At 41.7% G+C, this 15,267-nt stretch overlaps 1 protein-coding gene across 4 annotated transcripts in view; it reads left to right on the forward strand.

Moving 5' to 3' along the window:
- Positions 1-9,636, forward strand: part of LOC101085560 (serine/threonine-protein kinase TNNI3K) — a 285,312-nt gene extending 275,676 nt beyond the window's left edge. For all 4 annotated transcript variants that reach the window (XM_045036011.1, XM_045036010.1, XM_045036009.1 and 1 more), the window contains 2 exons: positions 5,813-5,892; positions 9,106-9,636. In XM_045036011.1, the coding sequence (XP_044891946.1) occupies positions 5,813-5,892; positions 9,106-9,182 (157 nt within the window). In that variant the 3' untranslated portion in view covers positions 9,183-9,636. The remainder of the gene's footprint in view (positions 1-5,812; positions 5,893-9,105) is intronic.
- The last annotated feature ends 5,631 nt before the right edge of the window (positions 9,637-15,267 follow it).

Here is a 15,267-nt window from a genome sequence, read left to right on the forward strand (position 1 = left end):
GGCTCAGTCAGTTGAGCATCTGACTTTGGCTCAAGTCACGATTTTGTGCTTTGTGGGTTTGAGCCCTGCATCCAGCTCTTTGCTGTCAGCCTGTCAGTGCAGAGTCCCCTTCGGAACCTCTGTCCTCCTTTCTCTCTGCCCATCCCCTGCCCGCATTCTCTCAAAAATATATAAACATTAAAAAAGAGAGAGATGAATTAGTGTTTTAGAGTTTTTCTCCACCCCTCAGGCATTGCAACATGAATATTCTACAAATTTATCTTCTTTTTAAAAAATTTTATGTCTCTATTTTGAAAAAGAGAGAGAGAGAGAGAGCAGGGGATGGGCAGATAGAAGGAGAAAAGGAATCCTAAGCAGGCTCTGAGCCGTCAGCACAGAGCTAGATGTGGGACTTGAACTCCCGAACCATAAGATCATGGACCTGAGCCAAGATCAAGGGCGGGATGCTTAACTGACTGGCGCCCCTACAAATTTATTTTCTATAAAAACTTTTGTGAAGGAGCTCAGGAGTTTTTAGTACCAGACTTACACAACCCGTCAGTCAAATCCTTAATGATGGGTTTATGTGAAAGTGATTTCTCCACACTTTTCCTTTGCTTCAACTTAGATGGCAATGCGGTTCTTCCTTTGAAATACACCACGAAAAGAGATGGTTCCTTCAGGCAAATAGCACGGTTCAGTTACTATTTCAAATGAAAAGTATATAGACAAAAAGCTACAAACACCACCTTGAGTAGTAGCAGCAATGTGTAGCCAGGTATGCTGTGGCAGGTATAGGGAAATGAGGCACTCAGCCATGGACAAATGTCAGACACTTCAGATAAGGAAGATAAAAATCTTCTGCCTGAGTGGGAAATGTAATCTCAAGCTGCCTTTCCAACACATCAAAGCCAGTTTCACGAAATCTACATGGTTCATGAATACCTTCCAAAGAATCTTAGAATGTAAGAAATAGAGGGACCTGGAATGGCACATCACTTGGATCCCTCTACCGCACCCACGGCCACGATGTACTCTAGCCATACCTTCAAAATTTCCAGGAATGAGACAGTACCCCCTTCTAGAACAACTCAATCTATTTTGGGACAATTCTAACTTTGGGAAATGTGGTGTTTTCTTTTAACTATTCCCAGTGTCTAAGGCTCAGCTTAACCCTTTGGAGAATGTCACCTACCTGAAGTCTTGATCAGTCCTGGATATCCACCCAGTGACAGTTCAATCCAACCACTTGTCATTTGGCACAGATCTCCCCTTCTTACTTACAAGCAATCAGGAGAAACAGTGTCCAGTATCTAAGGAAACTAGATGTGCATATTTCCCCCTTGAAATTTATCCTCACCATGGGGCGCCTGGGTGGCTTGGTCGGTTAAGCGTCCGACTTTGGCTCAGGTCATGATCTCATGGTCTGTGAGTTCAAGCCCCGCGTCGGGCTCTGTGCTGACAGCTCAGAGCCTGGAGCCCATTTCAGATTCTGTGTCTCCGTCTCTCTCTGCCCCTCCCCTGTTCATGCTCTGTCTCTCTCTGTCTCAAAAATAAATAAACGTTTAAAAAAAAAAAAAAGAAATTTATCCTCACCAAAAAGAAATAAAGCAAATCTAACATGATGGATTTTTTCTTTCTGAATAAATTATTTATTCCCCAGTGCACCTTTGTAAGAAACAATGGCCAATGACTATGTTTATCTGTACATGTATATCACAGAACTAATTCGAACTATTTAGCCTGAAATAACTGAAATTAATTTTAGCACTAAAAGATATATCAATATAATGTGGTAGTGTGCAAAAACTAACATAAAGATTCTATTCTCTTTGTTTAATGTTTATTTACTTTTGAGAGAGAGAGAGAGAAAGCATCAGCATGGGAGGAGCAGAGAGAGGGAGACACAGAATCCAAAGCAGGCTCCAGGCTCTGAGCTGTCAGTGCAGAGCCTGATGTGGGCCTCGAACTCACGAACTGTGAGATCATGACCTGAGCCCAAGTCGGACACTCAGCCGACTGAGTGAGTCACCCAGGCACCCCTCTGCTATTCTCTTCAAAAGAGAAAATTTCATTACACTGTCATTAAACATATACATGAAATCACTCATATAATATCCTATATCATTGATATATATGCCTCTGTATGATATATAGGTCCTTTTAACATAAAGAAGGCCACCTAGTTGGCCAGCAGTATTGAAACACTGCAAAATCGAGTGCTTTTCTTACCTGTCATTGGTTCACATTTACTTTCATTGAATTCATGGGACAGCTGCATCACTGGAAATGCCTATTTTCACTGGCCACAACTTCAGCCAACAGAGGTCCCGGTATGTCTCTTAAACTCTGGGCTTCTGTGAAACTCCTGCTGAATTCTGGATGTGCATGAGTTGAGGACAACTACTTCCATGGATCAGGGTTTGGTTTCTTCTGCTTTGTTTGACCTGGGCACAGTTAGCTTCCATCTGTCTGTCATCCTAGAACAGCGTCCAGAACCAGCCAATGTGGTATCTCCTGGGCCAGAAGGTTAAGTCCCCTGGCATGAATTGCATTTAGCAACTGAATAAATAAGACAGCTTGGAGATGGGCTTTTATTCATAGGAAACCAGATAGCCTTTTTGATGATAAAATATTTATTCCCTATTATCTTGTTGTTGCCAAGACCACTATGTACAGCACATTTCTTAAAAGGAGCTGGAGTGCTTAAGAGGTTCTAGTAGGTAGGTAAATTTTAGGGTATTAGTAGGGTAAATTTTATTTTGAAAAATATCTTGAATGACAGTCTGTTGCCCAGAACCGAGTGTGGTTTGCCATTTAATGTTGATTGAGATAATCCCATGTCCCACTTTAAGGCAATACTTTTTCTTCTTTTTAATCATTGCTCCCCTCTAAGAAACAGCTTCACATTATCCCTTAAGAAAGTGAGGCCAAACCTGCAGTCATTTTAAGGCAGCTAAGTGGACGAAGCAGTGTGAATTTATATTAGAGTTTAGAAAAATCTCACTTCTTCAGGTGGACATTTTGTAATAATTTTATTTTAGCTATTTACAAAGTACCAGCTAAGCCCTGTGGGAGATCCAAAGATATCAGATGGGATGTCTGACCTCCGGGAATAGGCTGTTTAGTGGGCTTCACTAGCATACAAATACAGGCCGTTGCCACACACAGAGGCAGACTCTGATAAGCACTGTGCTAGAAGTACAAAGTACTAGAGGGTATGAAATTCTGAGTGGGGTTTCCAAGAAGACTTTGAGGAAATGTTTCCTTTGAGTTGGACCTTGACACATAATAAAAGTAGGTAACGTTTATTGAGTGCTTACTACATACTAGCACTCCCCAAAATCTTTTAAACTTCTTAATTCTTTAATTCTCATGATTAACCTTATAAGTCAAGTGTTGATATAATTCCCATTTTATAGTTGCATAATCTAAAGCAAAGAGTAGTTAAATAACGTATGCCCAAGGTCATTGCTAGTAAGTAATAGAGTCAGGATTCAAATTCAGGGAGTGTAGCACCAGAATGTTCCTTCTTAATGCTTCCCCTTAGAGACAAATAAGATGTCACTGGGGCTCCTGGGTGTCCCAGTTGATTAAGCATTGGACTTCTGCTCAGGTCATGATCTCAGGGTTCATGCACTCAAGCCTCGCGTTGGGCTCTGTGTTGAGAGCTCAGAGCCTGGAGCCTGCTTCGGATTCTGCATTTCCTTTTCTCTCTGTCCCACCCTTGCTTGTGCTCTGTCTCTCTCTGTCTCTCAAAAATAAATAAATGTTAAAAAAAAAATGTAACGTTAAAAAAAAAGATGTTACCACGCAGATTCAAGTAGTGGGAGCAGCTGAACCACAACCGTGGAGGAAGGAAAATTCAGGATGTTTTAGAAAGTACAAAGTCTATTAGCGTGGCTTGAACTTGGGGAGAAAAGATACTGAGGAATTGTAAAACATGAGATACACACAGAACGGAAGTAGGTTTGGAAGCAGAGGGTTTGGAACGTGGGCCTGAGGAACCGCAGTGGGGAACAGGGGAGAGTCCTGGCAGGATTTTTGTTACCAGAAGACCTTGTACAGGGGAGGATTGAGTGACCTAAGAGAAGGACATTATTTAAGGACCTATCAATTAATTAAATTGTTCAAAACTTTTTTTTTTTTTTGGAGTTTCTCCTATGTGCCAGGCACTGTAAGTGTTGAGTATATAGCAGGGAATAAGGGAGATAAGATAGACAAGGCTCCCAACTTCATTGTGTGATATATAAGAATATATAAGTAAATGGATAAATGGACAAGATAATTTTATATAGCTTCATGTCAAAGAAACATATTGACATGAGATAGAAAGTGATGATAAGCCAAGGAAATGCCACTTTGGAACGGTGGTCAGGGAAGGCCTCTCTGAGGAGGTGATGTTGCAACTGAGGCCTGAATGACAGAGGATCCAGGTATGGGTGAAGGCAGGGCAGTGGTTCATTAGAGCAGAATTTGGGTTCATTAAGAAGATCATTCCATGCAGAGTTAGTTAGCAAGTGCAAGAGCTCTGGATTAGGAAAGAGCTTGGACGGTGTAAGGGACAGAAAGAACATCATGAAGTGCTTACCAAAAGATGGGGAGAAGGGTACGAGTTGAGGTTGAGGTAGGCAGGGCCAGGGCCTTGTAGGTGAGGGGAGAGCATTGGAGTACATTTTACTCTAAATGAACTGGGAAGCCACTAGAATGATTTAAGTAGGAGAATGTCTTAATCTGTTTTATACTGTGAAAAGAACATTCTGGATAATATATGGAAAATGGGTTATCAGGAGACAGGAGTGAAAGCGGGAACGTCAATTAAGAGGCAAACTGCGGAGATCCAAACAAGAAAATTATATGGCCCGGATCTTGAAGGAGAAGGCAGATAAATGGATTAGGGTTCCATGATGGAGGCAGAGCTAAAAAACATTTGCATTAGATGAGAGTTGTGAAAAAAAGAAAAATTTTGGCGTAAGTAACTGAATGGTGTGGTGCCGGCAACCGAGATGAGAGCTCTGGCTTGGGACGGGGGAATTGAGAGTTCTGTGAGCACAGTGAGGGGAGCACTGGGGGGAACTAGGGAAGCCTCCTGGAGGACGCTAAAGTTTGGGTGAGACATGGACACAAGAGAAACCACAGATATATGATTAACTGACAGATGTGATTCAACATGAGGGTGAGGGTTTTGATGACTTCAGGTTTTGAGTCTGAAGAGGTAAAAAGAAAACAAGCCCATTAACCAGTGTGGTAAAAGGGTAGCGGAAGTCTGAGGAAGAGACAAACAGGAAATTCCTGTTTGAGTACCGGATAAGCACACAGGCTTTGGAATCTCATATAATTCCTACTATAATAACAGCAAAATAATAATATCTCTTGGCATGTGTTTTACTGATAGTGATTATTACTAAGATAATACTCTGGCTATTAGTTGCTTTTAAGAAATACTTGCAATTATATTAACTCAGGATTTAGATTCAACACTCCTTTTTGTTACATTTAATCATCCAAACAAACTGGAAATTATTTATGTACTTTTCCCATCTTACAGGTTAATAAACTGAGGCTCAGAAAGGGTGGCGTGCCCAAGTTTACACAGCTGGGAATCGTAGCCTACCTGGAAGAGCCAGTACTCACACCGAGATATGACTTACTCCAAATAATTCTGAACTCTCTCCCAACTAGTCACTTGTAGCATAAAAACACCTTTGTATTACTTTGCCAGTTTTCTGGGATCTATCCTGAGTGAATAAGTTGTGTTTTATAAAAATGTTGTTAGCAAACCACCACCATAATTTTCAGAGTGTGAAATCATATGTTGCATGGAATTTTCCAGTGCTGGACAGTGTTCTTCTCAAGGCCTGTCTTTGGAGGAGATGAAGAGGGGTCTTCAATTATCACCCATTGACAAATACGGTAAGTACATAGATTGTTCAGAATGATTAAGGAAACTTCCCCTAGGAAGGTGATATTTATTCATAATAAGGAAGAATAGATTCTATTTTATAATAGGATGCTTTAAAAACAGTATGTTATAAAAGTACAAACTTTGATCTTATGTAACTCTGCATTTACCTTTGAGTTTACTAATGTGTGTGCATAAGTGTGTAAGGATATGTGCAAGTATATCAGAGTGTGTGTATACATGGAAGAAGAGATAAGTCTCCTGCATCTTGTGATATTCCAAACACCCCGTTGCCACCTTCCTGAGTTCACTGCCTGTAAGCCTCACATCACAGGTATGTAGGGAGGAGAAAAACAAGAGATGAGTTTCTACAATTACATCATATGCTGGGGGAGCTCCTCCCCTTTGGCAAGTACCTAAGGGTAAATTGTAAACCCAGCCATACCCTCAAAAACCTAGAGAGGCGATGGAGGTATCACTGATGGTATCTTTTTGCACAGGTCTACTTTAGAAGGAATTAATAAAGCTCTTTGAAATAATTAACACAGTTCTATGCAGGCCCTTGGAAGCCAGAGGCTGGGTAATCACCCTTATCACCAGCTGCCATATTAATGTGCTAGGCCTGTAATGTCCTTTTTCCAACCTCTAAGCCCGAGAGTCTCTATATTTAATTGGAATTTTAGCACAATGGGGTCATTTATTCATGGGAACTTTCCTTGACAATATGGAGGACCAAAAAAAAAATGTATGTCAGTTAAAGAGATCAGATTTATTACAAGAACTGGGTTTGGGGAAGAATAAATTGGATGATGTGTTCCCGGTTCTCTGATTTAGTGAATGGTAATAGACCCTGGAAACCCTCAGCTTTGGGATCCTCACCAGTGCACCTCGTTTGCCAAGTATTATTACCTAAGGCATTAGAAAGCCTTTAAGAAATGAAGGAAAAAAAATGTTCTGGATAGATGCAGACAAACTACTTGGGAACATTAAAGAAAGGAAACTTTGTGCTCCGACTCCCAGGACGTGTCTAGAATGCAGCCGAGTGCTTTTTATCATCAGCTTTACAGCATAATTGGCCAGTCCAGTAACCGGGGAAAATGTGCTCTAAGTGTCACATCATCACATTTTTTATAGATATACTATCGTTTTTTCAAACCTTTACAGATGTGACCACACAACCACAAAATACAGGGCACGCTTTGAAATGTGTGCTTTGACCAGAAGTCTTTCCTTTCATGGTGGATGAAACATTTCAAGATGAAGCATTTCGTTAACCTAACGATCTGTTTCTTAAAGGAATAAGACTTTGAGCAGAATTCTTTAAGATGGAGAAGACAAAAGTAATGCAATAAGGCAAAAGTTGGGTTTCCCTATGCATGTTTGTGCCAGAGTTGAAGAAAACATTAGGGTGTTTGAAGGGAGTGAGAACCCCAACAGGCAAAGAAGATATATTTAAGATCTCCCTCTAGGAACATCACGTAGTACAAGAAAGAATGCTTTAATTGCCCTCCATTTCCATTTTATAAACCAAGTGTGGTAAAAAAGCTACATTATGAACCGTTTCTTCCTCTCCACCCTCAAAGACAGGGCTAGAAAATGAAGATAAAATTACATGCATTGCAATTTTCTCTGTATGTGAGACCTTTCGCCCTACAGCAACAAAATGTGCAGACACGGCTCAGTCTTTTCCTAAAGCCTGTGGTCAAATTTCACTTGGGTTCCTCTTAAGCCAAGTGGCCACACAAGGGCCTGTCGTTCAACTTTGGCAGGATGCATCAATAAAAAATGTCAGCACCCAGGCCCTGCTGGTTTTGCTACCCATCCCAGAAGGAGAGTGTCCCCCCTTCCCGCTGCCACACACACACACACACACACACACACACTAGAGAGATGTGCACTCACAATCAGATTTCCACTGGAGCATCACAGGCCAGTAAAATCGCATGTGGTACACTAGAAGGTTGATGATAGCAATAAAAGGATTGCAAGCTTATGAAAGCATCTATCCAGGCCTGGAATGAAGGTGCAGTTTCAGTCTGAACAAAAGGAACTATTTTGCTTTAGGATGTAGATTTTATGTAGGTCCACCCGAAATTAGGATTCAGTGGTGTGTATCCTGCCTCCCCTCACCTCAGCTTCCCCTGACCACAGCCTTCCTGCCAGCTGACCGGGGTCAACCCTGCTGGAGGTGAGCGAGACAGGCCAGTCAGCAGCAGCCCCAGCACCTCCTCTCTGGAGAGTTTATGTGCTGCCTGAGAGACGTTGACAGAGACCCTTCTTACGAAAATAAATAAGCCTATCCAACTGCATATTGCTAGATGCCTTGATGAAAATGTAGATGGCTGAGTTGGTTCTGAAAACTCAGCTATCACAGGGAGCAAAAGCAGCAATAGCTGTTGACAAATGTGCCCATTTTCCCAGAAGCAATGAACGGCTTCCTCACTTGCACTGGAAAAGTTAACTGCTTCCCTGCACGGGTCCTGTGTTCTCTAGGACAGCGGCTGGATCCTGAGCCACTAGCTGCATTCTGTGGACACAGGGTTACTGCTTCAATGAGCATCAAATACCACCGGTATTTAGACCTAAGCATTGAAGTACACTTAAAAACCGGGTGCTCAGGGAGGAAAAACAAAACAAAACCCAACCAGAGCTGACCTGCTGTAGAGAGTGCCTCTTTCCTTTTTCTCTCTGCTAGTTCCACCTTCTTTTTAAAATTGCCATTTGCTCAACACTCACTGTGTCACACACTGTACGGATTGTCTTACCAACGTTACCAACCTTACAAATAAGTGATGTTAGTGTTCCTATTTACAGATGAAGACACTGGGGCTTAGAAAGGTTAAGTGGACAAAAATCACAGAACCGGTAAGTAGTGGGGCCAAGGTTTAAACCCACACTGGCCTGACTTGTAAGTCCATGATTTTAGCCATCGTGATACACCCCCTTCTGGAACAGTCCCCTTCTTTACTCCAAACTTGGCCTGCGTGGGTCTAAATCACACATCCATCATTTGTGTTCCTCTAGTCTCAGCTCTATGTTTGCATTTTAAATTTTGCCTGTGTTTTACGACTGCTTGCCAGCAGCCTTCGCCCAGATTCTCTGTTCACGTGAGCCGAGAGGAGCCGCTTGGCAGCTGTGGTGCACTGGGTGAGGCTGGTTAAGAAAAATTGGGAAGATGGACTGAAAGGCCGATAAGTAACAGCTGAACTTCTATTCTGATGCAGGCTACGTGTCCGATCCCATGAGCCCGATGCATTTCCATTCTGGCCGGAATAGTGGCAGCTTTGAGGACAGCGGCTGACAGCGTTCCGCATATACCTAAGGAGAGATTTCCCCCAAACTGACAGCAACAATTCCTACCGTGGCAGGCTTGCTTCCAATTATAATATTTTACCCTCTAAGGTCTCCTTAAATTGGCTTGTTTATACTGGTCCTCTTTAATTCCCTACCACAAGTTGGGCTTTGGATTTATGGTTAAGGAATGAAATGCAAAGGAACCAAGACAGAATGTATGTAAAAAATTTGTTTGAATTTTGTAACTGAAAGAGCAAATTTATATCATTACTTGGAGATGGGGCCTAAGACTATGGTGGGCACTTCACAATGATTATGTTTTCCTAGACTGAATTATGTGGACTTGCATTTGAGAGCCACGGCTTTCATTTTGTAGAATATTGTTCGTTTTCTTCTCTCATTAAGTTACCTCTAGTGTTCAGCTCTGTGATTAAAGGTTCTTTGTTGGCATCCAAAATGGATTCAGAAGTGTACTGACTTCTGAGTAAGTGTTCTTTAAGACATATTGGTACAAAGAAGTAATGACCTTCAGATCAAGACACTTGCAAAATACTGCATGTACTTACTTAGCCTCCTTTCTACCTCATACCGAGTGCTCTGTGGTGTCTGGGCATCCTGTTACTGTCAGCATCAAGGTGTCATAAATGCTACTGGTACAGTTATGACAACTGATCTGCAAACGCAAACCTGCTGTTCATACCCGAGTCCGGCACAGCGCACTGGGAGGATGTCTGAGGTACCCCTGGCCTTCCTTCAAAAAGTGAGAGAGCTGGGGGCACCTGGCTGGCTCAGTCAGTAGATCATGGGCCTCTTGATCTCAGGATTGTGAGTTTAAGTCCCACATCAGGGGTAGAGTTGACTCAAGAGAGAGAGAGAGAGAGAGAGAGAGAGAGGGAAATCTGCTATCCATGTTCATTCCACTCAGGAAGAAGGGAGCCCTTCCACCAAACAAAATAGTTTTTCTACTGAAAGGCAGACGGGGAAAAAAAAGAGGCAGGAAACTATGAAAATTCAGTGTGATAATTACTGCTTTTAATCTTGCTAATGAAAAAAAGAGTAAAGGAAGATTGGGTAGTTGCTAAATCAAGGTTTCTAGATCCCAGCACTATTTACAGGTCGGAGGGAATCATCTTTGTGGGGGCTGTCCTATGCACAGTGGGGTGTTTAACAGCTTCCTGGCCTTTACTGCCAGATGCCAGTAACAGCTCCCCTAAAAAGCCTCCAGACATTTCTAAATGTGCCCTGGGGGACAAAGTTGCCCCAGAATGACAGGATAAATCCTGAGAGGACAACTAGGGTCTTGAGGAGCAATGAAAGGAATCTAGAGCCGAGCTTTGACTACATTTAGACAAATCTGCTTTCTTCTCCTGAGCAATGTGGGCTCATAGACAAATGGAACTGGATGGGAAAAGTGCTGATTGTTCCTCCCATGTCTGTGGTGAGCTCCTTCATCCTCCCCTCTCCCCCTACAGATTAGAAATTACGTTTCTTGAGGGCAATTTCTATCAGAACAACGACCCCACCTCTAAAACCTCTCCGAGCCTTTTCTATGACCTGTGGTTACAAAGTTGTAAGTCCTCTGAACAGCTTGGGGCTAGCCCGTTACAGTCCAGTAGAAGTTAAAAGCACGGAACTTCCATTTACATTCACTCCTTTTTAGCCCGCAGCCTCTTCGTCTCCCCACCCAGTCATTCTGGAGTCATAGATGCTCTTTCCCACCGTGCAATTTGCCAGGGGGCTCTCTAATACACGGGAACAAGGAGCTTGAAGTGGTCATACAAGCATAAAGCTTTCTAGTAAGGAGCTGGCTGAAGAGCCCCTGTCTCTACATCTCTCTCTCTCTCTAGGCCTCTGCTCTGGCTGCTTTAGGAAATGAGCCGGCACCTAGCCTGGGGTGGCCTTGATCCTTTTATCAGTTGAGTTGAAAGGAATACCTTAGAAAGTTAAAAAAAAAAAAATAATATAAGTAATTGAGTAACTTAATACCCAGTTTTAACTAAAGATTCACAGTAGGGGTGATGTTGATTATATGTATAATCAGGACAGTGCTGGGGTAAACCTGCAGTCCTTCCAGTTTCCCATGGAATGTGGCCATGTCCTGAGGAAGGACAAAATTTATGTCTGAAATTTATGTCTGAAATACCTCTTTTAGAGGGGGATTTTCTGGAACAAATTTGTGACACTCCCTTTCTTTGTTTCCTTTAATTAGCCACCTCCTCTCTCCACAATGTATCTCCCTACGTTAGTGCTTCCCTCTGGCTCTTGTCAAGTATCTGCAAATAATGAGACTAATACGTCTTGATTCCTGAGAAGGGGAACCTTTTCACAGATGCCAACCTGTAGCTCGCAAGCCCTTTTCATTACTGCACCTTTAATGGGGCCCAGCTATCATCTCAGAGCTAGTCTTGAGATCATGAGGTTGTGTGTGTGTGTGTGTGTGTGTGTGTGTGCGTGTGTTTTTTCCTCCTTGCTGAAAAATGTCTCACTAATTGCTTTCTTTTTCTGCTGGTAAAAATGAACTTCTGTGATCATGTTTTTGCATGCTTAGCACATTACATTTTTTTCTATGTGCATGCAGCACTGAGCTCACTTCGAAGATGTTCAATTAGCTATAATTGTAAGCCAAATTACAGCAGCACCAGGAGAGAGTTATTCCAACAGAGTGATTATTTGGGTTAAATTATTTCCAAAGCTGACATTTCCCTGGGAAAGAGGAAAAAATGGGTGCTAGTGGTACAGGAAAAGGCTAGTGCTAGATAATACATCTGAAATGAAGGACCTGATTTCTTTCTCTCTCTCTTGCTCTGTCTTAATTTCCTTTCCTTTTTTTTCCTTCCTTCCTTCCTTCCTTCCTTCCTTCCTTCCTTCCTTCTTTTCTTTCTCTCCCTGAAGTCACTCAGACCTTCTACAGTACTTGTATAGCCTTGGGCAAGTCACTTAACCTATCTGAGCTCCAGTTTATTATTTGTAAGATGGTAATAAATAACATTTCTCTTGTAGAATTGCTATAAGAATTGCATATAATATAAAATGCATTGTATAGTTCCTGGAACACCATAGCAGATATTGTTGTAAATATTGTTTATTGTTATTCTTAAATCACCATGCAGCCAAAGAGCTGTACTACAAGAGAGCATGAGAAGGGTGGAGATTTTTTTCTCTCATGTGACAATAACCATCAGTGTCCCTAAAACCCCCTAGCAAATAGCAAACTTCTGAGCTTATCCTTCTGAGGCAGTGTGAGCCAAGATCCAGCAACCTTAGGATGGTCTTATTTTGTAATGTCTTATTTACACCTGAAATCAAATTAGAAATCAGATCCTTTAAATCAAATACAAGAACCAAAAAAGCATTCTCCAACAAGGAGGATGCTAAGTAAAAATAGCAAGAAAACACATTTATTGAGCACTTACTATGTGGCAGGAACTGTTTTTGGTGATTATATGTGCTATTATTTCACTCATTACTCAAAATAACTCTGGAAAGGGAGAAATATTTTTTTTTCTTTATTGCTCAAGTGGATAATGAATCTAAGCTAGTATAGACTGGAACCAGGTGTCAAAACTAGGTTTGCCTTGCACTAGTATCCGTGATTTGTTCACTACCCAGTACTGCCTCCTTTGTGTGGAGGGAACAGAATAAAAATAGCAAATGTTCACAAGCCAGAACCGTGGTAAAAGCAAAGAAATCTGCACTTCTGCAGTCCTGGGGAAAATTTGGGAATTACCCAGGAGAAGTTTCAGGGACCAGAAAAAACAAACCTTTCCTGATTGCTGTGGCTCATTATTGCAAAGTAAAACCAAAAATATAATCATCATCATTTTCTCTGTGTTAATTATGGAAAAGAAGGGGCTGGAATAATCTCAAGGCTCAAAAAATACACATTGTTATTTTCTAGGCAGAATGAACCAGAAATGATTGACAGAAGCAAGACTCTCACCGTGATAAGCAGGAACAAAAAAGTTATGAGGGCAAAGCACAGCAATTAGGGAAGCCAAGGAGTTTCACGTTTTCCACTCCTCATTAGCACACTGGGTAGGGAAAGCAGGGAGAGATAGTGTAGCCATTACCAGTAAGATTTGAATACCTTATTCCTTCCTAGTTTTGTGTTGCTTGAAGTTACTCAAGCATGCAGACTGAAGAGCTCCCCCTGATCCGTTCCCTTCCATATTTCAAGAGCCACGAGGGCAAAGATGAGCCATTTGACATTTGCAGTCCCTTCCCCGGTATCAGCTGAAGGCTCAGCTGCTGCAGTAACAGACTGTGGTCCAAGACTGTCAGCTCAATTAGCACCGTATGCAAAACATGATGGAGAAGCAAAGTTCCTCTCCCTCCTTGGACATCCTACCTTTTATGAGGCTAACTGGAAATAAAAAGAGCAGGGGTTGCCCATTTCTCCTCAGGCCAGAGATCCAAGGCAGCACAGCGGCCGACCCAGTGGCAAGGCACTAATTAAATTAGGCTTCTTGAATTGAAACACTGCCACGGGTGCCAAGCCCTGCTGATGAGGACACATCTCCAAAGCACTCTAGTCAGGCTTTCTGTGTAATTAGTGAGATAAAAAGAATATTATCTCAAGTATCTGTCTTTTAAGCAATGGGCTTATATGCAGAAGAAAGGTATCTTCGCCATCTTTAAAAAAGGGTTTGAAGCTCACTGATTTCACTAACCTCCATCTCTTCTTTTATCTCAACTAATCAGTAAAGGGTAAGACTCCAGCCAGACCATGAAATGCAATAAAAATCATTTGAATGTTGGTTTGCCCTTCAGTTTTCTACTCATATAATAATTGGTGGTCTGCTCAACGCCACTTTAAAAATGAATCCTCAGTGAAGAATCCAGATTCTTCTTTCAGGGTTGTTTTTTTTTTTTTTCCTTTCCCGAAACTCAAATTAGTCTAAGGGGAAAAAAATCAATGTCAAGATTGAGGATAATTTGAAGTAATCAGAATAAAAATGAATGGGACATTCGATGACGTATGTTTATCCTATACCAAGTGCAAAACTGCAGGAAACAGAATAGCATAAAGCAGTTCTTAAATGTCAGCCTGTGTCAGCATTACTAGAGGACTTATTCAGATACAAATTTCTGGGTCCCGGCCCCAGGGTTTTAAAATCAGAAGCTTTGGAGTGGGGCCCAAGCCTTTGTATTTCCAGTAAGTTCCCAGGAGATGCTGGTGCTGCTGGTCCTGGGACCACATTTTGAAAAGCACTGGCATAGGGGTACCTGGGTGGCTCAGTTGGTTGAGCATCTGACTCTTGATTTCGGCTCAGGTCATGATCCCTGAGTCGTGGGATCGAGCCCTGAGTCGGACTACACACTGAACATGGAGTCCACTTGGACTCTCTATCTCTCTCTCTCTCTGCCCCTGTCCCCTGTTCTCAAACTCTTTCTCTTTAAAAAAAAAAATATATATATATATAGGAAGAAAGAAAGAAAGAAGGAAAGAAAGAAAGAAAGAAAGAAAGAAAGAAAGAAAGAAAGAAAAGCACTGACAGAGTGGTTAAGGGTATAAGCGTGAGAGTCAGACTTGGTGAAGTTCTATTTTTTTCCCCTCATTGTGTGACCTCTTTTGGGCAAGTTACTTAGTCACTTTCATCCTCAGATTTCCCATCTGTACCTCACAGAGAAGGTTAAGTAAAACAATGCATGAAAAGCACATATCCCGGTGTGAGGCACATGATAAATGTTCCATAACAATTGGCCATGCTTTAATATAACATGACTGAGAGCGGAATCAATCAAGCACCAAGGGCTAATCATTTATTTCCTGGGAAACTAATGAAAGGATTGTGGCTGAGAAAATTTAAGTGTTTGTAAGACAACACCTAAGTTAAGGTCCAACAATTTAGGCCATATAACAGAAAGAATGAGAATAACACAAAAGGCACAACATGGATAAAATTATAACCAGATTTGCAATGCAGTTAAATTAAACATAAACAGTTAATTACTAATGTCTCCAAGATTCAAGCATTAGACACCTCTTAAGGGTCATTTCAGATCTTCTTGGCCTCACCTATGCCATTTGCCATTAAGTCACCCACCATCACCATAACCAACTTCTTGTGGGCAACCTGACCATGCCTTGC

This window comes from Felis catus, chromosome C1, assembly GCF_018350175.1.
Source record: "Felis catus isolate Fca126 chromosome C1, F.catus_Fca126_mat1.0, whole genome shotgun sequence".
NCBI classification, from domain to species: domain Eukaryota; kingdom Metazoa; phylum Chordata; class Mammalia; order Carnivora; family Felidae; genus Felis; species Felis catus.